The following is a 26,944-nucleotide window of genomic DNA, read 5'->3' on the forward strand; positions in this document are numbered from 1 at the left end:
GTGTGACTTATAATAAATGAACATCATCACTTTTGCCGAATCGAAAAATATTCAAAAACGCAAAATGTATTCAAGTTTTCATCAAACGATTTGAATGGAAAAGCGCATTAGTAATTCTAATAAATCATTTGAATACTTGATAGGTAGTGAAGTCCATCATTGATCAGATGAATGTGCATAAAAATGTTTTCGTCAAGTCAAATGTGTACCATAAGTTCACATCACCGATTGTTAGTGCGGTTCTTCCGCCTTATTTTGTTCCACGCTTGTTAATTTTCACATGACGACATACCAAATTACACACCCAAAGAAATGATGACATGTGGGGCTGGGATTTTGCGTTACATATAAACACATTCGCAACATTTTCACGGCAACGGCAATCATTACGATAGGTAAATTTCTATGTGTGAGAATGAGTTATTATCTTCGAATGTGGTGTGCTTAACACACACATACAACATTGAAATTTTGTTTGGGCATAGTTTTCATTGACAGTTGCATCATTCGTTATTTAGGTAGAAAAATTCCTCATGTTTAACAAACACTCACGAGACACAGTATATTTCGTACCTAGGACTAAAAGTCTTTTTTAGCGTGTGAGAAGTTTCCAGACAGAGCCGAATGAAAAGCATATTTTAGTCCTAGCAACGCACTTCAAGCAAAAGTGAACATTGGCGACAGCTGTCAAACAGAATACGAAATGGTTTTTTTATAGTTGTTTGACACACTGTCAAGTTTCGGTACCCTATGTAGAATACCACTTACACTTGAAGCGCGTTGGTCCTAGACGAAAATGTCGTAACTGTCAAATGAAGATAGGAATTTTTCTATCCAAAAACGTCACTGAAAGCAAGGACCAATAGGCTTCAAAAAGATAAGAAGACCGGTTCGTTACATCTATAGAAAGTAGTACGAGTTTTACCGTTTCAATTTGATTGGTAACGTTTCAATTCACTCTAAGTTGATCAATTCATTTATATCGACAATATGTTAGATACGGATGTATCCATTTATCAAGAACATTACTCAACGAATATTTTCTGGCTATTCTGCAATATTTTCTGGAACATTTGGCTTTTGGCACTTCTAACACTGTGCTCCATATACAAAGCCGACTTGAAATATCACAAAAACGAAGAAGATGAAAAAAAAAAATGTTTAACTTCCATCTAGGGCGAGGGTGTATGTGTGGATTCCAATATACAATGACAATTACAAATTGATGCAATTTATTTTTTCACCGTTTTTTTCCCTACTCTCTCCAGAAACTTATTGATAACTTTCCGATTATGAAATCATATTTTCGATATCGGCTCTATGGAGGATGAGTCTTTTCATTCAGACGAAACCATTTATCTTGCATGTTCGCATTACTATGTTGTTGTTGGCTCGACACTAGAAGGTTTTCAATATAATAAAAAATGAATGCCAATAAATAACTGATACTTGGATGATGTCTTTATTCGTTTGGGATATTAAATTGGGTTTCTCTCGAATTGGGTATACACATCCGTCTTGAATAAATTACGGAAACGGCAGGTTTCAGAATTAACTTTGCATAAATTTATCGCATCTAAGCTCGTAGAAATTAGCACCCAATAAATGAATCAATCAGCGATTATCGATTACGAATGGAGAAATGAGAATAAATTATTTTCTAATGAGGTACACCAATAAGGGAACGTCCATAAAGGACGTCCGCGATTTTTATGAATTTTTTGATACCCCCTCCCCCCCCTGTCACAATATGTCCGATTTACCATACCCCCTCCCCCCCTGAAGGACGTCCACAAAAAATTCGAAATTGATTCAAATCAAAATTTTATTTAATAAAAACACATCTTCCACAAAACACAATTTACACATCTTCCGACCACTCGTTGTACAAGCAAGTTTCGACAGGCATAACAATATTCCCGTTTGTTGTCTCTTCTTGAGGAATATCAAGACCATCCAGGTCTAGATCTTCCTTTCGATGCCATTCAGCGTCTTCCATTTCATCGTCGTAGTTTATAATTGCCAGGGCTTCCCGCGCTCGAACAGCAGCAATACGCTTCGGTCGCAATTTTCTGATTACAGTTTCGTTCTCGCGCTGGTTTTCGTTTTTATTCAAATTTTTCGCATTCTTTCCGTCCTTTTTATGTATTTTTTTGTGTTCCGTTAAGTATTTCGTAGCACTGAAATACTTAGCACAAACGCTACAGGTCCGATTCTGTATTTTCGATTGAACAGAAGGACAAAATGCATCGAAACTTTTGATTTGGAATTCCTTTTTTAAAACACAATTCAGAAAAAGTGGAGCAAATTGATCGACTTTCAGCTTTTCGTAGTGACAAACAGGAAGTTTCAATTCGCCTTCAATGTTGTTCAATGGTAAAGGTGGAGGAATTTTGCCGTTCTTTAATGTCGTGAACAAAGAACTTCGTCTCGGTTTGCAGCAATTCCGATCATCACATTTGACAATTTGAAGTAAATATTGACCGAATTCGATGTGCGTGTCCCACCAGGAGCAATCCCTTACCATCAAGTCTTCTGCCAACTCAGATTCTGTTTCACTTACAAAATGTGCCACAGTCGGATATTTATCGATCATATTTTCACTCCACACCTCAGCTAGAATCTCGCCAGCTTTGGCAAAGTTTTTCATTTCAAGTTCGATGTCAATAGTCTCATTTTGACTATTCAAATGATTTCCGAATTCATCGTGCGGCAACACTAATCCGCATAAATCTCTGCTTAACGGGGCCATACGTCGCTCGACACGGTTGAAGCAGCTTCGGCCAGGTGCGTTAGTACCAATGAATAGAGCATCCAAGTCACGTTTTATGAAGTGGTGAACTGCTACTGTGATAACTTTCTCGTAACGCGGATTTTCATCCGGCCCTCCATCCGACATGATAATTAACACTGGTTTAGGAAGGAATCCATTTTCAGACTTGCATTTCATTATTGCGTCGAATTCGGGAACATTGTCGTACAGAAAATCAAGGTCTCGAGCATGTGTAAGCGCGTTGGAAGTCGAATGTTTGCCAGACCTTAAAAAGTGAAAATAGAAATCGATTAGTCTGGCATCCATCTAATTTTATTCTGAAATTCCTTTATAAAATGAACTAAAGAATTTTAATCGGAAAAACTGAACCAAAATTACCGAATTGTTATGAAAGTTGGTCCAGAGTAGCCAACCGCTGTTCTGTTTCCTAGTCCGTTGTCCTTGATCTTGATACCAGCATAAACTGACGGTATCAATTTATGTCTACTCGCCTTTACCCAATCGTGGTCAGCCAGCTTAACCCTATATTCTACGTGCATCAGAAGTGGTGTTTGTTTATTAGCTGCTGTGACTCCTATGGGAACTCTCGCTTTGTCATCCTGACTAATAAATGTCACTTGGTTAGGGCCTAAAAAAGATGCGAGTTCTTCGAGGTAGTTGATTGAAATCGTTGCGAAAGAAGAGTCGGTATGTTGAGCGTGGAGATCATTTTGTGTTTTGCATAAACGGACGGGAACTGTTGTTACATGACGTTTTCCTTCTTGAGTGTTAGACCTTCGTGGCAGTAGCCTAAGGTACGTAGCGGCTCTTGAAATCTGGAAACCCTCATCATTCAACTTTTCTTTAAGTTCAGTCAACGTCCTAATTGACCGAAACATATCCTCACGCCGCTTATCATGAGACGCAGACCCGTGTATCGCAATAGCAATTATCGTCTTCAGCAGCTCTGGTTGTTCAACTTCTAATCGAGGTCGGCCAGTAGAATTTCGAATCTTTAAATTTAAAAAGGTTTTCATTACAACAACAGAATGCCAGACATTGACTGAGGGCAATGCTTGTGTGTGTAGTTTTGTTACAAGAGAACACAACCTACTCACAGAATATTGATGTCTTAACACAAATGGGAACTCACCTTTAACGCTTTCTTGACGTCCGGATTACTGTCGCATATTTTGGATAATTTTGCCTTAAAATTGTGACGACTTTTACGTTTCCTGAACATATCACGTCGTTTTACACAAAGCTTCTTCTGGAGAGATGATAGTTTCTCGCGTTTCTTTTTCAGTTCGGCTCGCATATCACTCGTGAAAAGGCCACTTTCCTTCCTTTTTGACAATGCCACAATTTCAGCTGTTAGGCAAGCAGATTCTTGCTGCAATTTTAATTGGGCTGGGGTCCGATCGTTTGCCTTGTTGTGGAATGTCGACTTGGTTTCTTTAGTATTTCCGTGACTCGGAGGATGACTTGGAGTTACGTCCACTGCTAATTCTTCAAAAGAATTCGATAAATTCAATATTTCGCCAGTATTATTTTGCGGATTCGAGTCTGTCTGCTCATTAGAATTTAATTGGACGGATGCATTGCTTTTGGAGTTCCACAAATGAAATAAATTCGCTTTTGATTTTAGCGATTTCTCTTTGTATTCCACTATTTTCTTGGAAACTAGCTCAGAATAATTTTTTTGTTTCTTTATTTCGTTCCATACTTTGGAAACATCGCACTGATGTTGCTGTTTTGTTTTTAACGGATACGCTTTCGAAAACGCATCCAATAACGATTTAAATAAGGAGTATTTATCCATATTTTCAAACTTAAAAAATATTTTTCACTGACGTCCAATCTAAATTGAACACATGTCACGAAGTCAAACAATTAGAACTTAAACAATAGATCGAAATGTGTGCAATTACTCGGTTGACCTTTACCGACTATAACGTCTCGTACGATAAGAAAAAAAAAATAAAATAAGTGGACGTCCAAACTTTTTTTTGACCCCCTCCCCCCCTGTTTTAGTGGTCACATTTTGTCCGATTTTCAGAAACCCCCCCTCCCCCCCTAAGCGCGGACGTCCTTTATGGACGTTCCCTAATCCTGAGATCGTATGTGATCAAATTTGATTAAACAATTATTTATCATGTCCAGAGTGTTTCGAATGAGTTTCTAGTTTCTGTCCCTAGCGTCTTTATAATGAGACTTAAATATTTTAAAAACGCCAGGCACATCTCATTTGTTTTAACATACATGCGATTATAAGAGAGACTATCCTATCCAGAGAGCTCTCTATTTTATCTTTATTTCAGAGATGATGCATATTGTTTGAAATTCATTTTATGAAGTTATTAGCCACATTTCAACTGAGTTTATAATGAAAAAAACCAGAGTCTACCGTTAATAAATGGAAAATTAGGTCATCATATGAATAGGTGTAATTAGGTACGATGTTATTATATCATGGAATATGAAATTAGAGGAGTTTTCTTTTGGATTTCATTTTTAATTATATCTTATCCCGGTAGCATAGAGTTCACACTGCAATATTGGACTTTTGTATCACTAGTTACGTAAATGATCATTTCTCAGCTCAGTGACTAAAAGTAAAATTTTCGTTCGCTTTTTTTTTGAGGAAGTGTTGTATGCAACTCGATGATATAGCTATTTATGCCACTAAGTTTTTTAGGCACAAGATGGGCAAATGGTCACTCGTAGGTTTAGTGGCACAGTACACAGCGTGTGCCTAAAAAAGCATTTATCAACAAGTTGTACATTTACTTTTCGTCACTGAGTTTAGAAAAATTTGGCCATCATGGCTTCACGGTTAAAAATCGATTATAAGAACGTGTAGGCCCAAATTTGACATTTAAGTTATAAGGCTCTTGAAATTGAGGTTCTTTTATAAAGATTTATTTAAGAAATTCACATACACCAAGAAAAGGTGGTCAGGCTAAGCCCTCATCCCAACCTGTAAAAACTTGGATCTTTTCAGAATATATTATAAATAAAAAATTTCTTCCAAAGGTTTCGCCGCAGGAATTGTTCCCATTACGCAACTTGCATTAAAGCGTTGAATAGCCAACGAGATTTGTGTTAGATAAAATTTTGATTTCTTATCACCAGTTAATTCCTGCAACTTCGAATCAATATTGTTGATGAAATTTTTTGATTCTGTACTCCAAGGACCCATAGTTTCTACTGCAAATGCTAAAAGAATATAATTATTAGATGAAGTTAAATTTGAATAATTTTTGTGTTTTTCAAGCGCTGCAAAATTTGCGAGTTCGCCAGCTTTTTTAGATGTTTTCGACAAGTATGAATCAGCGAACGTGTCTACGCAGGCTGCGTCCCTGACCAAAGGTTTTCCTTCAGACCATGGCGTCAAAGTTACTCCATCAGGTTTCTTTTCGTCATTTCTTGATAATCCTTTTGGTTCCAGGTGGTTTGGAATATGAAGGGACATAAGTGCTCGACTTATGATTTCATTCAATTCTATGACGTAGATATCTGCCTGCACTTTTTTGGCAACTCAATCCATGCAGACCTTTTGCGGATACTACAGATCCGCAAAGACACGTGTGTACTAAACATATATCACAACCGAGTCGTAAACCAATACAAATTCTTATCGAGTTACTGTCCATAAAAGTTCCAAGCTTCGATGTAAAAACCAGTTCTTTCCTGATAATTCGTTTTGTATTGATCATGTCCCAAGCTTTTTGCGAAGCCTTCAAAGACGGCTCTTCAACATTTAAACTTTTCCATTTCTTCGAAGCTTCATCAAAATTAGCAATGAAAGGCACGTCTTGAGAGTTCAGAATATGAGAGACGTGACCTCCAACACCAAATTACGAACCAAGGAAAGCAGGTAAAGAAATGTCTTGAAGTCTTCTTCAAGTAGTGCGCCAAGCAGACTTAAATCTTCCTTAGATACAACGCTGATTCCAGGACAGATTGCATTGAGCTTCATATACGTTTCTTCGTCAACTGAGCCCGAACAGAAGAATAGCTGCATTTCGATGGAGGTTCTTTAGTTTATACCGAGGTTTATACACATAGAGTCCAAATTTTGAACATCTAAAATATTCTCCCAACATTGCTAGGCTGTTGTGCAAGATTTCTGACCCATGCTACATTCAGGTAAAGATTATTGGTTAGTCGTTCTGTTCGTGTTTTGTTCTGTTACGTATATACTTTACAAAAGGTACATCAAACTTATAAGAACACGATGCTTTCCTCAAGCAACGAATATACCTGAGGGTTCCGAACTAACAGTTTTATGTCACAATTGGAGTCTTCTTGAAAATGTAATCCAATACGACCGTAGTACATTTTCATTGTAACTTGTTATAGATTTTCCTTTTTATTGATGTGTACATAATACACATACGACACGACATATATAGGTATCACATACGAAGTATATCCACGTTATTCATTTACTGACTTCCATATGGTTCGTTCCCTTCATGACACTTATGCCATGCAGATTATTTATTTATTTTCTTTATGTTGTGTATCCTTTTAAAAATGGTATAAAGTATTTTAAGTACTTTGCATGTACAATGTACATTGTATTATAGCATGTAGGAATGAGCGTGTAAAGTAAATTGTTTTTTTTTTTCTTCTTTCGTTGAGAATATCATATCTGATCCGCAGTACTTTAGGTTTCCTTTTATAAAAGAAAAATTATTTACATCACATACACCATTTTGAGATTACAAAATATGGAAATTGTTTTTTTTACTTTCGAAATGATTGGCTTGGGACGTGGAAGTAAACATAACAAATAATTCAGAGAATGTGTACATATGGAAATGTACGTAGGAGAATACCAATGTTCTGCTGTCGAACCTATCTGATATGATTCCTGATTTTGCATCTCGATGTATTCCTTTACCGCTGATTTAGTTAGTATTATAAAGTAGCTACGCGTTAGGGCGTATCGAATTTTTAGAATTTTAAGGGCCGCGATAGCCTGTGTGCGGAAAACGTAGATCATTGAAAACTAATTCCAGGCATATGGATGATGGATCCGAAGGTGCCCGGGAAGAAGTCCCCCCGGACGACTTTAACTTTCAAATGGTCATAACTCGGAAAGTTGAGAGTATCTCTGAAAACAATGTTCAAGCAGGATGTAGAGCGTTAAAAACTCTACAAAACTGCCAAAGAAACCGATGGTCCAAAAGGTGTGTCTGTCACCGAATTCATAAATATTTTGTAAATGAGTTCAGCTACTGTTATGGAATATTATGTGCACTTACTGGCCAAGGTTACCTTGACTCAGCAACACCGGTTACATTGTCTGCAATGGCTTCGTGGGCGACGTGGGTACACTTAAAAAGTCCATTCAAAAATGTTGAAAAAGTGGTTTCGGATGGATCGCCGACCGGGACAATGCCTAGTGTACTGGTAGTACTCGACCTCCTCTACAACCTCATGCCAAAAGCTAAAGTTAATAATTTGTCTCTCAGGAAATAAAAGTCAAAAACCAAAATGTCGAACTTTCGATGTTAGAAAACCTCGACAGACACACCTTTTGGACCATCGGTTTCTTTGGCAGTTTTGTAGAGTTTTTAACGCTCTACATCCTGGTAGAACATTGTTTTCAGAAATACTCTCAACTTTCCGAGTTATGACCATTTGAAGGTTAAAGTCGTCCGGTGGGACTTCTTCCCGGGCACCTTCGGATCCATCAACCATATGCCTGGACTTAGTTTTCAATGATCTACGTTTTCCGCACACAGGCTATCGCGGCCCTTAAAATTTTCAAAATTCGTAACGCCCTACTACGCGTTAAAGACTTTGCACCTACTAAAATTTCTCATAAAGATATTGCGAACTGGGAGCTGCGAATGTAATACTTCTACTTATTGTTCGCTACGACTAGACTTACGACTTTTTACCACATACGAAATACACCGAATAGAACGTACAAAGCTAATTCGACAACAGAACACGAAATTTCGCTTTAATACTGGAGCATCTTAAATAACACGACGAACAACAAAGCTTCTGTGGATGGAGTAATTTATGCGTAAAGCTGGAACAATTTCAACAGCATCAGTTGCAATACGTCTACACGTGAAGAATGAATGCCTCGTCGTCTCATTGCAATACATCTAGCAGGGTGTGCATTTTCAACTATGTCAGTCACTTTGTTCATTAATCAGTGACATTTAAGATTCCCATAATGTAACGATATCTGCATCACAGGATTTTATTGCATAGCGCTGCATAGTGCTTAGCATTAATATATTCGTTGCTTAGTACTAAATTACTGGGATGCGATACCAACGCTGCTGCAAAAGGATTTTTATTCCTCTTGTCATCCATTCCATTGCATATATATATTTTGTGAAATACATTTCGGATGCTATATATGATAATACCTAACCGTTAGGAATAGGAGCATTGCTACGAGTGAGCACTCATATAATGAACAGAAATATAGGCTTTTACATAACGTAAATTGTATTTATGTCGGTAACGACCTCTTTACCAGGCAATAATTAAACAAAATTTATGCATTATCTCTAAACTCAATCCAATAACGGGTATATAACAGCGCCGTAACCGGGTAGTACACATAAGGGCGCTGCGACATGGCTGAAAAAATATTGGCTACTGATAATACTAGGATAAAAAATAATGCGTTCTTCTAATTATGAGCCCTGTTTCTGATTTTGTTTGGTAGCGTCTCCATCCCCACTAGACCTAGCTTGTTCTTCGGCTCTGGATATATGAATGCACATGAGTTGTGAATTTAAATGAAATGGTACCATTAGTACGCTATAATATATCGTCCTGTCACAATGTAGATATATTATGTAAGTGAAAATTATTATTTAAAATTGAGAACTATAATTGATATTGATATTTTCGCATTAATTTTTATGTTTTTCACATTCGTAGTGTTAACAAACATGGAGCCAGCAATGTCATGCAATAAGAAAATTGATTCAAAATGATTTGTTCAGTGTGCATTGCTAAATTTGCACAATTTTCCGATGACAAACCCAATTTATTGTCTATTTTTATATTTATTTATTCAGAATAATATGGCAACATACAGGCAAATAGAATACTTTGAATGAAACATTTTCTCAACATTTTTCACAGTTCCAAAATTTTCGTGATACACTGTCCAGTTTCAGTACTCTATCCCATTATGGAAAAAGTCATCCGATCATAGACGTACCAATATGTAAAAGCTCCTACGATCATAGACGTACCAATATGTAAAAGCTCCTACGATCATAGGTTGATACTGTTGTAGTTTGATTTATGATCAGCCTTTGTGTACACGAATAATAATCTTTCATTAAATTGTTTTTCTTTGATTTGATTTACCGTTAAAAGTGATTTATCAAACGTACTGAGTCGTGTGGATAGTTTTGTTGAAATGAAGTGTCTCAGTAAGTGTTATGTATTAGAGGTTACACCGTACAACTCTTTTTGAAATTGAAACTTTCTACGATGCAGCTTCTACAGTGATTCTGTGAATCTTTGAATGAATAAAATAAAAATCTTAATGCAATAGAAATAACTAGCGAAGATGTTCAGAGTGCTGTGTACATTACGTAAAAAAAACTGCTGCTATAAAAACAAACCAAGGAAAACCTAAGTATTTAATAAACTTATTCACCAACTTCATGTTATAACTCGTCACATAACTTCACTGCATTTCAATTCCAAATTTCCTAAGTCGTTACCGTGGTTTCCTTTTTTGTGGAGAAGTAAAGCATCTTCGCCTTTGTATTCCTAAAAGTTTTCGCTTCAAAATTTATGCTCAAAATGAACCGCATTTTAATAAGATCTAATATCCAGAAAATTTCAAACGAATTTAGCGTTGTGTTGTTTCCTGAAATTTTCAAATTAAACGTCTGTATGTGTGTCTTCCGTGCGATTTATTTCTCAAACTTGTGCTAAGTGGTATATATGCACTTTGTGTACGAAGTTTTATTCGTAGATAAGGATATGAATCTGGGAAGGCAACAATTTATTTTAGATTGATTTTTGTTTAAACTGAATCATGTAAACCTTCCTCAACCGACAACAGCCGTAAATTTCCGTAAATGAAAATACAAACACACTCTTAGGAGCAATTTAACTACTACATAGAATTTGGTGCTGCAAAATCTATTCCCGTTTACATTTTATCATCACTTTGACACCTTCACCTCGTTTTACAGTTTCGAATGCTTCCAGTGCATGTTCCAAGTCGAATCTATGTGTGATCATAGGCCGTGGATCAACTTTGCCCTCAGCAATCAACGACAGAGCCAACGGATAGCAGTTTGCATATCGCAGTGAAGTTGTAATCGTCACTTCTTTTGCGACTGCATAAATCAATGGGACGTTCGATAGTCCCGAAGCTATACCCACTAGGCACACAGTACCGCTAAATCTTGTCGCATAGAGAGCCAATGAAACTGCAGCAGCAGCACCGGTACATTCCAATGTTACGTGAGGCGCGTCGCCTAACAATGCCACAATTTCTTCTGCATTTTTTTCAGCGTCTGAGCCAGACTTCAGAACGTACGAAAAGTCGGCTCCCAATTCATGGGCTGCCATAACTCGTTTGGCGTTAATGTCAGTGACCAAAATTTTGCTTGCACCGAATGCCTTGGCCACCAGAACGGATGACATACCTATGGGTCCCGCTCCAACAACCAATACAACATCACCGGTCTTAACACCAGCACGTCTGCAAGCATGAACAGCTACTGCCAATGGTTCCATCAAACTAGCCTCTTCGTAAGAAACGTGTTCCGGTAACTTGAAGCAAAAATCAGCGGCATGTTTGTACAGTCGAGTCAATGAACCGTTATATGGCGGTGTGGCAAAGAACTTTGTATCGGGACACACATTGTAATGTCCGTGTTTGCAAGACTCGCATACTCGACAAGGAATTTGCGGTTCTACGGCAACACGATCTCCAACATTAAGATGATGTACACTAGGACCAACTTTTACAACAGTTGCCGACGATTCATGACCCAATATAAGTGGTTCTTTCATTACGAACGGACCGATTCGGCCTTCAGTTAAAAAGTGAATATCACTGCCACAAATACCGACAGTGTGAGACTCCAGGATCACTTCGTTGTGTCCAGGCTCATCAGGGAGTGGTGTTTGCTCAAGCCGAAGATCATTGATTCCATACAAAACCGCTGATAGATTGTCGGTGGACATTTGTAAACTCAATTCGCAATTGCTGTTAACGACAGAAAGGCACACGTAGCGAAACAACGTTACTGATAGACTGACACTATATGCAATTTTTAGAAAAACGTTTACGACGATTTCAAAGTAATCTCTAATTGCGACGCAAAACCGGCGAGATAAATTTTTATTTTTGGTTCAAGTGAAGTTCTGCGGTAACATTATTATCGCTGTGATAATTATATGCACTCAACTTTGTTTGTGCATGATAAATGATAAACACAAGTGTTATTGAATTCACTTGCCTGTGGATTACTGTGGATACACCAAATTTGGAATTTACAAACTTGCAGCTTAGAATTGCTTCTCCGAAGGCCTCCATGGTCTACTCCTACAATTATCACGCGAGACAAGACTAGAAAATCTCTTACTTCATTAGTTTTAACAAATTTTTTACTATATTATAAGACCCACTAACCGGTGATTATCGCTTGTTTTTGCCATTGCTGTCGATAGCTGATGATATTAACAGATAAAAACGAATCGGTTGTACTATCTATGTACAACATTCGTTCAACATAGCTCAAATTTTCGTTCAATCCTATGAAAGTCTACGAACTATTACTGAAACGCCAATTACAGAAGTTTGAAAATGTGTTTTAACAAGGGTCAAAAATCGTTATCATGGGCGCGCGTTAGCATAGCGCCCGTGACGCAAGTCCTATTACTAGAAAAAATTTCAAAAAAAAAATTTTGTCGTAGACTGCAGAACCATATACACAGCAAATATTGAAGTTCTACAATTCAAAGACAAATGACTACCATTAAAAAAAACTAGGCGTCCGTACGAGTTCAACGAGCTATCACACGTTCTTGCAGCTTAAAATTTGTCCACGCAAAAAATCTTCCAAGAAGCCCCATTTCCATACATTTTGGTCAATTTCAGTACTTTAAACGAAATGAAAAAATCCTACGTTACTTTGTTAGTCCGTCCGTCCGTCCGTGTTTCCTATCTTCTAAAGTCTTCTTTAGATTTTGTTGAAATTGGGAGTAGATTCTAGTCGTCATTCTAAGACATTCCAGAAAAAAAAATTTGGGGGGAACCGGCCTCGTTTCGGAGTTAGGGCTCCTCGAAGTTCCCATATAAGCCCCATATAAGAACACCTTTAAGTGTGTGGATGGGTATGGTAGAACAAATTTGTTCGCTTTTGGTAAGCTCTGCTCGCCTCAATTTTTTTTTCCTAAATTTAAATTTTTTTAAATTTTTCAATTTTTTTTAAATTTTTCAAAATTTTTTAAATTTTTCAAAAATTTTTAAATTTTTCAAAATTTTTTAAATTTTTAATTTTTTTTTTAATTTTTCAAAATTTTTCTATATTTTCAAAATTTTCAAATTTTTTCAAAATTTTCAAATTTTTTCAAAATTTTCAAATTTTTTCAAAATTTTCAAATTTTTTTAAATTTTCAAAAATTTTTCAAAATTTCAAAATTTTTACATTTTTTCAAAATTTTCAAATTTTTCAAAATTTTCAAATTTTTCAAAATTTTCAAAATTTTCACAATTTTTAAATTTTTCTTTTTCAAATTTTTTACATTTTTACATTTTTCGAATTTTTAAATTTTTTTAAATAATAAAAATTTTTGAAAATTTTAAAAAAATTTCAAATTTTTCAATCTACTAATTCTTCAAATTTTTCAAATTTTTTACATTTTTCGAATTTTTAAAATTTTTCAAACTTTTCAAATTTTTTAAATATTTTCCCTGTGCATACTTCCAAAACAACTGATATCGCTGGATGTGACGCATTCTGCGCTTGTACGCAAAAACTGTAACAGCAAAAATTTGACCAAAAAAAATTGCGTCACAAGTGGCAGATGTTGAGGAAAGTGCTTTTAAGATTTTTTTTAAAATAGGCAAGAATACGTCCGAATCATCTGCCACTTTGTGACGCAAAATTTTTTTGGTAAAATTTTGTTTCTAGAATTTCTTTGGTCAAATTTTTCCTGTTACAGTTTTTGCGTACAAGCGCAGAATGCGTCACATCCAGCGATATCAGTTGTTTTGGAAGTATGCACAGGGACTTGCGTCACTTTTACTCTTTTGAGTGTTTTTGACTGATATTTTTATACCTAATAATGCATTTCACACCGTTGTTCGTGTGTTATGCATGCTGATGTCGAAGTACTACCTTGTTAAAGTTGCATTGTAAATGCAGATTATATTCCTGGAATCTGGACATTGTGTTAGAAATGTGAAGAATTATGGAATGTAAAGTATTTTGTCAAATAAAATTTATGCGCTTGAATCGAGGACTGTTGTGTTATAGTATCTTGAAAATTTTCCGTTTGTTATAAATCATCTCCAAACTAAACAAGGAAATGTTCACATCGTTTTCGTTTACTTTTCGGGAAAAGTTTCAATTCCATTTGAAATTTGTATTCGGCCTGGTACTCTCCCAGAAGCTTGCCAGCCAGAAAAGATTAAATATCTTTAAAAAAAAATAACTTGCAAAGATATCACCGAACATCCATTCATATTATGGGAGGACAGTGTCTAGATAGAGCAACTTACAACTTACACGGACATCATATAAATCCAAAACCTATATAAATGCTTATGTTTATCACGAATTGCAAGAAGGGGATGTCAGCTTATACCAAAGGGCAATTTATCTTAAAGGGAGGTTACTGCATAGACATTTTCTGCTGTGAAATCTCTTTGTCCACAAACGATTTTTTTTATATATACATTTCCTAATGTGTCCGTGTGATGTCGAACGAGGGGTGAGTTATCCGCTAGCTTTGACTATACATTTGATATATAATGTTATATCCAACACACACAGAGGAGGCACATATATCTAAAGAAGATTGTGATTAAGTTGATAGTATTATCTTTAATTACTTATCTATGGCAGGGTATTTTCGTTACGTACGTTTCAGTTGTCGGAATAAGCGTAAGACCCACCACAAATGAAATAGATAATAGTATTTTTTTGGGATACGGATGTTTTCAGAGCAATAAAACATTTTACAGTGGCAGGGAGCTCAGTGAATGTTGCTATACAAATTATTGGATTCATGTTCGAATGATTGTTAAGGATGCATGATTATTTAAAGAGGATTATCAGTCTTGTTCTTGGGGGTCAATAATTTATTTCCTCTTTTTCTGATAAATAGGAAAGTAAATTATTTTCGTACCCGATTACGTGTGTACCGAGACGACACACGATTGATTTTAACGACGAGAATTCGCTTCCATTGCACCGATGAGGCGACATAACTACACGGTCAATATCGTCAGGAACGATATTATCGTTTTTTAGACGATACTATCGTCTAAAAAACGATATTATCGTCTAAAAAACGATATTATCGTCTAAAAAACGATATTATCGTCCAAAAAAATTTCATCCAGGACGATGTTTTTTTGGACGATACTATCGTTTTTTTGATGATACTATCGTCTAAAAAACGATATTATCGTTCAAAAAACGACAATATCGTTTTTTTGACGAGAATATCGTCCTGGATGAAAATATCCGCTGGACGATATTATCGTTATTTTCTTTTTCTGAACAAATTTATCGTTATTTTGGACGATATTATCGTCCTGGGCGATAATTTTTGGGGCGATAATATCGTTTTTAATTAATTTATATTTTTATATTTGAGACGATAATATCGTCCAGGTCGATAATATCGTTTTTAATTTATTTAAAATAAAAATTCTAGACGATAATATCGTCCTGGGCGATATTATCGTTCTGGAGGGTTCTTGAAGACGAAACACAAAATCTTGTAGATAAACACCTTTTTATAGACGGCAAATATATATTAAAAATTGGTTCATTTGGTTCCGTAAATTTAAATTTTATATAGAAAAATTACACAGACTAATTATGAGACGATGCGAGAAAAAAAATTAACTCCTAAGTTCCGACACCGTACCGGCGCCCGGCTCGCATTGCGGCCCTCCGCTTCGCTCCGGGGCAATGGGCCGGATCGCTCAGCGTGTTAAAACGCTTTTTATGTACAATCAAAGTTGGTATTCATTTCGTAAAAAGATGAATTATTTAAGGGACGAACTAAACGCCTTTTTTAAACACTGATGTGTAGGTGATTTCCTCTGACAATTGTTTTTCGATATTTTGGAAGAGAATTCGGTTCTTGCTGCACCTCTGAGTAAAATTGAGTCCTGGACAATATTACCACCCAAAACTAAACGATAATATCGTCCTGGGCGATATTATCGTTTTTTTAAACGATAGTATCGTCCTGGACGATATTATCGTTTAAGAAAACGATAATATCGCCCAGGACGATATTATCGTTTTGGACGATATTATCGTACAGAAAACGAAAATATCCATTAGATTTTCTAGAACGGTAATATCGTCCAGAAAACGATAATATCGTTTTTTGAACGATAATATTGACAAGAAAACGATACTATCGTCCAGACAATATTTTAGAATTTTTCAATTTAGACGATATTATCGTCCTGGATGAAAATTTTTTGGGCGATAACATCGTTTTTTGGACGATAGTATCGTCTGAAAAACGATAATATCGATTTTGAGACGATACTATCGTCCAAAAAACGATATTATCGTTTTTTTCGACGATACTATCGTCTAAAAACGATATTATCGTCTAAAAACGATATTATCATTTTTTAGACGATAGTATCGTCCAAAAAAACGATAATATCGTTCCTGACGATATTGACGGTGTGGAAATGTCCCGCCACCCATTGCACCATTGCATTACCTCTGCCAGCTAAGTTAGGTAGAAATATTGTAGGTTTTCAGTAAGACTAATTAATTTAACTGAATACCGTTAAGCAAAGCAAGAGAGCAAACTCGATTGCTCATAAAGTGCATAATTTCAATTCCGGGATACCTTTTCAAGTTCTGTTAATTAAACTTAACAAAGTTTTGCACACACACGAAATACATACAATGTGTGCTGTTCCCAGCATTCAAAAATTTATGATATTTTCGTCTGGCATATTTAAACATTCAGTCAAAAACCATTTGTTATTCATAACAACATGGGAAATCATATGTATATTATATAATCCATGTATGTGTCTGGTTTTCCGTCCATGTATTCATACCTATATGACATATCCTCTGGTCCTCATGGCCCCTATATGGTCAAGCATATTATGGTCGAATATATCAAAAAGTTTTTTTTTGTGGGTCGTTTGTTCGAAATTGGTACTAGTTTCTGTTCATTCAATTCATATGTATGCATGTACGTAGACGGCGAGTGATTAGGTATGCTGCGATATGTAGTGAAGAGAAAGGTTAGAGGGTATACTACAAAACGAGCTACCACTCTACACACCCTGGCTTAATGTTTTTACGTCCTGAACATATGTGGAACTCCGGTCAGAGAAGTGGCAAACGTGGCATATGTGTTGACATTTCCATATTATTATTATTTTTTCGAATGGAATTTTACCAACTGCATACATGGGATTTTCGGACGGCGGACGAGAGGAAATTAAGTAACAAAACATAAATTGTAACGAGCATTATACGGTACATATACACGTATATGTATAATATAAATACCGGTGAGCGGTACAATGTCAAAATGTTGCATAATTAAGGCGGGATTATTAAATTCAATTCTGATTCTTTGTCCGTTTTAATAGGAGAATTGTATGAAAAATGTATAAAACATCGCTTCGAAACATGAACAACAAGAACAGCAGTTTCCTAATCAAATTTCTTATTTGATTCACATTATTCTATAACATCTATCCCAATCAAAAAACAAAAGACGAACATTACACAAAGATGGAAAACATAATATAAAATAAACCGAAACAACAAGACGAAGAAAATAACCCCAGAACGAGAATATATATACAACACACAAAATGCATTATACATCCTTTTGATCCTTTTGTTCATTTCGATGTCGTCCACATAATGTTTATTTATTTTTATTATGTTTTCCGTTGATACTATTACAGGGCTATGGAAACACGGAACATGAAGAAGATACCCTTCAATAAGAGTTATTTCGTACTTCGCCTGTTATCCTACTTTTTTATGTTTTTTTCTTCTTCTTACTGTATACGTATATACATCGTACAAACACACACATACCCGCGCGTATTATCCTTTTTGTTGGTTATACCAATACAAACTTGATCGCAATCCGAAGACCTTTGTGTCAAAGTCGATTGAAAAGAGATGAAACACTACAGTACGACACAAAAGCTGAAAGAATAACAATGCTCCGTTCCTAATTCCTCTTATACAACAATTTTATACTTGGTATATTATTGCGGTAAGAGAATAATATGTTCATGGTTCATGGTTGCATGTATGCTTTACTACAAAGACAAGATGTAGTTCTGATAGATACAGTTAAATGAGTACTGCCCAGAAAAGCATCAAAGTTGATTACAACTGATGGTATACTTTAGTGACGAAAGTGTAAGATCAGTGCATCAGTACATCTACTTTATCTCTGTAAGAATTTTTTTAAGAGTGATATCGCCAAATCTTCAGGTGATTGGGAAACAAGCGGTCTCCGATTTTAATGAGTTGGATTCGTCTTTCAATTCTAGGAAACAGATATCTTTCACTTTTTCTTTTAAAAAAATGTTTTCTGTGAAAAGCGTTCAAAAGTGAAGACATGTCAGAGGGTACCGAAAACAGTTTTTCGACAATAACTCAAGAGAAAATTATTTTAAATTGTTGTAATGTTGTACGATTGTCGGCCCTGGAAAGACCTAAAGGTGGAGTATATGCACCGCTTGGTGCGAGTAGATCCACGAGAGTTATGACTAAAAATGTAGTGAATGTTCGGAGAGTCCGCCTTCTCTGCAGCTTCGATGTTCCACGAAACTTAGTATGGGGTGTTGTAGCTGGCCTCACCCACTATCGTTCCACATATAAATGAACCCAGTACTTTTGTGCTGCAAGCCCACATAAGTGTTGGTAAAAAAGTTGGTGCCAAAATGCAGATTTTTTCCTTCTTTCCGGCGGCTCTACAGCTAGAACAGCATCTGGAACGGTACTATGGCAGTCATTTTTTATCGTCAACTATTCTTTTACGTTATCAATACAAAAACGCGTCGCTGTGCCACTAAAACATCAGATCCAGCGTTGGTAATATAAAGAGAAAAATTATGAAATAAAGTGTTAGCGTATAGCAAATGACCTCAGGACTCCGGAACAGTAATTAGTTTTTCAATCGGACCAATATTTGCTACGTGACAGGAGTTTGGAAAACCGTTTGCTCCCACTTGATCATATCGTTTTTCCAAACTCCGACAATCGTACAACATTACAACAATTTAAAATAATTTTTTCTTGAGTTATTGTCGAAAAACTGTTTTCGGTACCCTCTGACATGTCTCCACTTTTGAACGCTTTTCACAGAAAACAATTTTTTTAGAAAAAGTGAAAGATACGTGTTTCCTACAATTGAAACACGAATCCAACGAGCTATCACTCATTAAAATCGTAGACCGCTTGTATTGTTCCCCAATCACCTGAGGATTTGGCGATATCACTCTTAAGTTCAGTTCAGTCACCACACGTCACCAGTGTACTCAATACAAATGTTTATTGTAATAGAAGTAATAGATTTAGTAAGTAATAGAGGTAAAAAATTACTTTCAGATCAAATTAAAATAGAAATCGCGAGCAATAATGAAAATGTTCATCCATAAACTTGCTAGGTTTTTTGGCTGAGAATGGTGTCTGATTTTTCAATGGATTTCAATGGCTTTTTAAAGCCTCGTCGTAAAAAAAATAAAATAGAAAAGCGAATCTGGTTTAAATATTTTCAAATCAAGAGGACATTATACATTCCCTTTAACGTTGTACAGTGTTCAATTTGAAATCTCTGCTTCCACAAATATTGACTTAATAAAAAAGGATCCGTTACGTGTAGTGGTGGGAGCATACATTCCATCGAAAAGCGCTCTAACAAATATATTAATATTCCGCTTAGAGTCAAACATGATTAAGTGTTCATATATCAAAATGTTGAAGAAGAAAAAAAAATTCCCGAAAGTAAACGCGCAATAAATAAAAACAATTTTCATGAAAATATTATATTTTTCTTTGTTTGGATAAAAGAATAAATTTTTTTATGTATTCGTCGATTCGGAGCACATCCTGCACGCTTTCGTGAATATTTCCAACATTTTCATACCAACTAAAGCACATATATATTAGCGGGGAGCATTTGTTTTCTTTTCTATTAAATTGAAGATTTTAAGCATTGATAATGTCGAATTTATGAAAGTTAATTTCGATCATGAAATTGTTTTCGGTTATCAAAATTTGAATAATTTTTTTTTTAACATTAAACACTCAAGGCTGGTTTACGAGTTTCGTGTCTGCGTGAATTATTTTCTTAGACGATTTTTTTTGTGGTTGAGGTGCAACGTTTAATTTATTTTTAGAATCTTCACAGACTTGCTCTGATAAGCCTTCGCGTAAAGGCATTTAAATTTAATTAAAGAACGGATATGTCTGAAACAATTCTGAGCTTCTCGATTTTATCTTTATAAAAAATCAGAGGCGCAACCATTCATTTTCGTATCTACCTTTATTTATTAGTTACCTGGAAACAAATTAATTACTGTTAACTTGTTATCCATTTGCCGGTTTATCAGAAATTCAGAGGTAATAAGAATTAGCTACTGTAATCTAGATGTTTTGTTTAACGTTAAGACCGTTGAGATCAACGCTGTAAACTTGGGGAGGTCACGCAGATCAACATTTTATTAGATACGCGCGAACACACCACTTCTGATGTATTAGCGTGTTTGATTGTGCGGTGATGAAGCGACTTTCATTTTAACAAGATTCGCTAAACATATCCATGTGAAAAAGCATTTGTTGAGGTTGTTGGCTCATTTACCTCTTTCGGCTAAGGCAGATGCTATTTGCACCCGAGTGCAAATAGTCAATATGAACACTATTTGCACCCGATTGCAAATAGTCAATATGGATACTATTTGCACCCGGGTGCAAATAGTGAATATGGGTACTATTTGCACGTGGCGGGTGCAAATAGTCAATATGAACACTATTTGCACTCGGGTGCAAATAGTCAATATGTACGCTATTTGCACTCGGGTGCAAATAGTCAATGTATTGAGCTATTTGCAGTCGAATGGTCTGTTAACATTATAAAATATGATTTCGCGCGAAGGATGAATTCAATAGGAACAAAGGAAAGTCTTTCCTTACACAAATCGTATATGGATGAATTCAGTAGGAACAAACTAAACTCCTTCCTTACACAAATTGTAGAAAGATGAATTCGGTTGGGACGAACCAAACTCTTTCCTTACAGTTTGTAGAAGGATGAATTAAGTACAAACTAAACTCCTTCCTTACACAGCTCCTAACAGGGTGAATTCAGTAGGAACAAACGAAAGTCCTTCCTTACACAACTTGTAGAAGGATGAATTCAGTTTAAAAACCAAACTCCTCCCCTACACAGCTTCTAGAAGGGTGAATTCAGTAGGAACAAACGAATGTCCTTCCTTACACAACTTGTAGAAGGATGAATTTAGTTTGAACAGACCAAACTCCTTCCTTACACAGCTTCTAGAAGGATGAATTGAGTAGGAACGAACCAACCAAACTCCTTCCTCACAAAGTTTGTAGAAGGTTGAATTCAGTAGGAACACACCAAACTCCAAACATCGTTTCTAGAAGCATGAATTCAGTAGGAAGAAACGAAAGTCCTTCCTTGCACAAAAATCTAGAAGGATGAATTCAGTAGGAAGCCAAAATACTTCCTTACGAAAATTGTGTAAAGATAAATTCAGAAGTAACAAGCCAAAATCATTCCTTACACAATTTCTAGAAGAATGAATTCAGTAGGAACGAACCAAACTCCTTTCTTACAAAGTTTGTAGAAGGATGATCTCAGTAGCAACAAACGAAAGTCCTTCCTTACACAGTTTGTTGAAGTTATAGAATTCAGTTGGATCCAACCAGACACTTTGTTTATACAATTTGCAGCGAATTGTGCGAGTAGCATTTTCGATAATATAATTCGTACAGCTTGCTAACAATGATTTTTTTATTATTTCCGATAGTTTTAAAAAGTTGGGTGCAAATAGCGTTAATATTCACTATTTGCACCCGGGTGCAAATAGTGTTCATATTGACTATTTGCACTCGGGTGCAAATAGTGTCCATATTGACTATTTGCACTCGGGTGCAAATAGTGTTCATATTGACTATTTGCACTCGGGTGCAAATAGTCACTTCGTTCGGCTAAAGAGATGTGGGTCACATCATGTGGCGATTATTTAATTGAAATGTTTCGTATTTTGAAAAGCATTCGAAACAGTGACCGAAATCTTTCACAACAAATTGATACATTTTCATTCTCACTCAAGTTTCTATACAAAACCATCGACAAAACCCTTTCCGTGGCAATTTTCTATATCAATAATTCTCCCTTCAAACGGTTTAACACCTTAACGCATAGTGCGTAATAAGCGTAAATTGCTAAGCTACCGACACCGATATATTAACGCGTTAACGTGAACAAAGAAAATTTGCCTATTGAATAAATGAAAACGCAATTACCATTCGTTATACGAATACAAAATAAAAACCGAATATATCTAAATAACCTCCGTCTTGTTTATTTTACTATAAAACTAATGTTTGCCGTATTGGTTAGAACCTTAACAACTTTGGTATAATAAAATCATATTACAATACCATCACCATCCATACATAGATAAGCTTCAATTTATATTTAATACAATAATTCGAGTAGATACACATTTCCACATTTTCCGACAAATCCATAAAACGCTATAGAGGGTACATGTATGTATATTGTATATATACACACACCAGCCACACACGTTACACATTTTTATTTTAAAACCATTTTCAAAAGGAGAATATATTTTCGATATCAATAAGCAATAAAATTTTATGAGACACCTCAATATTCCCAGTTCAATGCGGTTTCGGGAATGGGTGTATTACATTTTACACAGTAAAAACAGCGCCGGTAAAAAGGTATATATGTACATTCGGATTGAGGTCGTTATGGCGAATAGAGGCCGTCGTCGTAACTGTGCTCGTCATTTCGCTGTGGCGTGATCAATAAAAGTTTTTAGAACAAATTCGCATCCGTAGGTCCACCAAAGAGAAGTGGAGTCACTAGAGACGGATAAAAAACCAATTATCAAAAAAGTCACCATTAAACGTAACTTTGAAATTGTCCCCTCTACAGTTGAATTTCAACTCAAGATTTAAAATAAAATCCGATTCGGCCGTTTTACCACTTACTGGATATTATTATCAATATAAAGTAATACGTACAATCATGGCACATGTGAAAAACTCGAGCTTTTATTGCGAGACAATACCTGGAACATTGTTATAAAATGGCATGACTTCGGCGAAAGGGTATTTCCTACTCATACAGATAACATTGTAAAAATATGATTATTTTCCAGCACTTTTTTACGAGCTGAGACGTGTTTTTTTATTAAATATAAAAAAAACGAAAGAAGTTTAATGCCCCATTTCACGGGTGTGGTATACAAATAAAACATGCGATAAGACTGGGAAGTTCGAGAGTTTTAAACTTTTTTCATTTTATTCGCCTTTTAATATCAATATCGAAAATTTCGTCATATTGAGCCAAAGTTTATCGATCATAAAACTGTAACAAGAGATTATTACATCAAAACGCGTCGTTTTCAGTTAGTTATTCTAGCATGTCGAAACTTAAATAACAGAAAAAGAAATTGGGAACCGGCTAAAGTTTTATTCAGTCGCGCAAAAGCCATCTTGGCATAATTCCATCTTCGATTCGTTGGCTAAGAAGCAATCTGTCCATGAAAATGTACCATATAAAATCCATGTTACATTATTGCTCAAATGTTTGTTGTGAAAAGTGTTAATAGCCACCGTTTAAAAAGCAATTTCGAAGCAAAATGGAAAATTTAATCATAGGATTTCATTATCATAAATGACACACTTATCTGCAAAATATCCAAACTTCCATAACTTCCATAACATTTTATCCCATTTTGTGTTCGGTTAGAGAAACAGGAGTGCGGGATAGACGATTTTGGCTCGCTAGGGATCATATTGTATTATATGGGTACTTGTATTCGATATTAATAAAGTTTTGCGGATGATCTTATAATCCAAATGCATTACCCCCCACCCAGGTTATGTGTGCCGTTTTTCTATTTCGGTGCTACACTTTGGCAAAATATCAAATAATCGAATGTGAAGTTATCTTAAATTATCATCCCGTACGCCATTGCATTGAATGTTGATTATATCCACTTTCATTTTATTACGTTAACGTGGAAACTGATAAATAAAATCGGATTTTTGCTGCACAATTTAGAATGAAATTTTATGGATAGTTTTCAATAAGAATTTGTTAAAGGAACCCGGGGTGCGTTGTGCCACAAACGCATCTTTTCGTTTTAGAAAAGCAGCTGAAGTAAATTGCGTCACAAATTTGAACCATAAAAATTTATGAAAAATTCCAGAATGTCATTGTGAATTTGCAATGACACAATAAAATTCTCAGAAAAATTTGACAGTGAGACATTTGAGATGTCGGTCACTGTAAAGAAAATCAAATTAAAATGATCGATCGTAAAAGGCTCAATAGCTCAACTAACTAGTAAAAGCGCGCGCGTACGAGCTTAATTACACAGTACAAAAATTGTAAATTAAATTAAAAACAGTTCAAATGCTAGGTACATTCTATACTGGTTTGCGAATCACAATACACTCAAAATCCTCGAAATTGATCATTTTAATTTGACGTTCCTTTAAAATAGACAATTTTCAAATTTTTTGTTAAATCATAAATTCTGTAAAGCTTTAGAAGTTTATAGAAATATTTATATCAGTCAAAAAACTCTTAAAGGATAAATGTGACGCAAGTCCTTGTGTCTTAAATTACAAAATGTCTGATATTGCTGGGGGTGACGCATTCTGCGCCTGAAAAAATTTGCGTCACCCCCAGCAATATCAGACATTTTGTAATTTGAGACACAAGGACTTGCGTCACATTTACCCTTTAAGGGTTTTTTGACTTATATACGTTCTCTTGAAAGTTTTAAAGTTAAAGCCTCCGTTATAACAAATCAGACGTCATTTTTAGACTTGACGAAGAAAGCAATATTCTATGCCTTCCCTTAACACAAAAGATAATACTAAAGTCATAATTAAAGCAGGAAATTCCAACTGCCCGACATTTTTCACATTTGCCACTCACTGTCTTCTACTCCCAGAACTCTGAGACTTTGCCGAAGACACTAACATTCCATTTGCTAATCTGCCATACATTTCGAAAAAATTCTAAAACCATAAAATTGAAACACTTTTCCATACCATTTTTGGTCATTTCGCCCTTACTCTACTCCCAAAACTCTGAGACTTTGCCGAAGACACCAACCTTCCATCTCCCGAAGGTTCGGAGATAATCTTAAAGACTTAATATGCGGTCCATCAGAACCATCGCATCACACCAACATCGATCCATCGTAACCATCATCACCAAACACACTTATATTATATTGTATTGTATGTTCAATACTCACACGCATACACACACACAAAACACGCTGTTATATGGCATTATATGGAAACTTCCGGGAGCCCTAGCTCCCAAAAACGCTTGCATACCACCATTTTTAAAAATCTCAATTTAGATCTAGGGCCCGAGATTGACCTATAACCAAAATTTCAGGAAAATCGTGAGAAATGTTTAGGAGTTACGAAATCGTCCTTTTTCATAGGAACTGACTAACTAACTAACGTAGCAAATTTCAGTTACAGTCAAAGGCAGTCAATTTTCAGCATAAATTTGCTTCAGCTGTTTTTCAGCTGATCCACACATACAATCAAAACTGGTTTTCCTTGTTCATACGGTTGAAGCTGCTACACGCACGCGTATGATAGTGGTAAAACCGTATAAAGACGTATAAACGGTTGTGATTGTTTGTATGGATCAGCTGAAAAACAGCTGAAGCTAATTTATGCTGAAAATTGACTGCCTTTGACTGTATCTGAAAATACGAAATTTTGCTTATTTTCATATAAACAGCAATATTTCGAAGTTTCTTGGCCAATTTTGAAGCTCGTTGAACTCGTACGGAAGTTTGGTGGTCGTTGGAGTTAAGGAGGGGAAGTCAAAAAGTTGCTGTAAATATGCTTCTTAGTCCCTAACTTTTTTTTTGGAAAATTTTGTAGTAGAGGACTTGCGTCAAGCCCGCTTACTAACGTGCGGACATGATAAAATTCTACAAAAAGATGTACAAATTCTATAAGTAGGCCCTGTCTGCCATATAAAGTGGGTGGTTGTTCACATACACTAGGGTTGTGTCTACCACAAATATTTTTATTAAATTATTTTTTAGTGAAATTTAGACTAGACTAGCTATCATGGCTATAGCATATATGGCAAGTCAAGTAGGAATATCAAGGAATATGAAACCAAAGAATGTGCTCAGTATACTCTATATTTATACACTCTCTCTCTCATACACCCAACCACATCACTTCCTGCATTGTAATAAGAAAAATAATAATCTATTCTTGTCATGACTTATGCATAATAAAAAATAAAATAAATGCAACGATTGTACTTTCATATATGGCAGTGGTAAAGATTTTTCCCATTTGATTTATAATTTAATGCGACAGTTCCATTAAATAAATACGGAATTTCATTCAACACATTCCTCCTGTTTCTCGAGCATCTCGTGAACGAAACGACGAAATTTATTTAAGTTCATTTTCAGTAGAACAGGCAGATATATTTCATGGTCGACCATATAGAAGTATATGCGGGTATTAAGAAAAATAAATAATACTAAAAAAGAACGTTACTTTGTGTACAATGGATTTAGCGGAAAAAGAAGACAACCGGAATACCCGCCTCGAGATGTAGATTTCAGATGAAAATAATTTTCGAAATACATTTTTACTTATCCGTTTTGTAGAT

General features: G+C 35.6%; 2 protein-coding genes across 2 annotated transcripts; both read right to left on the reverse strand.

Moving 5' to 3' along the window:
* Positions 1–1,744: 1,744 nt before the first annotated feature.
* Positions 1,745–4,803, reverse strand: LOC119083198. The gene is made up of 3 exons (XM_037192858.1): positions 3,906–4,803; positions 3,152–3,765; positions 1,745–3,038 (listed from the first exon to the last, which is right to left on the reverse strand). Exons 1-3 carry the CDS (start codon positions 4,572–4,574, stop codon positions 1,862–1,864), a joined length of 2,460 nt encoding a protein of 819 aa, XP_037048753.1. The 5' UTR covers positions 4,575–4,803; the 3' UTR covers positions 1,745–1,861.
* Positions 4,804–10,379: 5,576 nt separating this feature from the next.
* Positions 10,380–12,069, reverse strand: LOC119083199 (sorbitol dehydrogenase-like). Its single transcript, XM_037192859.1, has one exon. It carries the CDS (start codon positions 11,960–11,962, stop codon positions 10,907–10,909), a length of 1,056 nt encoding a protein of 351 aa, XP_037048754.1. The 5' UTR covers positions 11,963–12,069; the 3' UTR covers positions 10,380–10,906.
* Positions 12,070–26,944: the final 14,875 nt, after the last annotated feature.

The sequence above is a fragment of the Bradysia coprophila genome, unplaced genomic scaffold (assembly GCF_014529535.1).
Source record: "Bradysia coprophila strain Holo2 unplaced genomic scaffold, BU_Bcop_v1 contig_561, whole genome shotgun sequence".
Classification (NCBI taxonomy): domain Eukaryota; kingdom Metazoa; phylum Arthropoda; class Insecta; order Diptera; family Sciaridae; genus Bradysia; species Bradysia coprophila.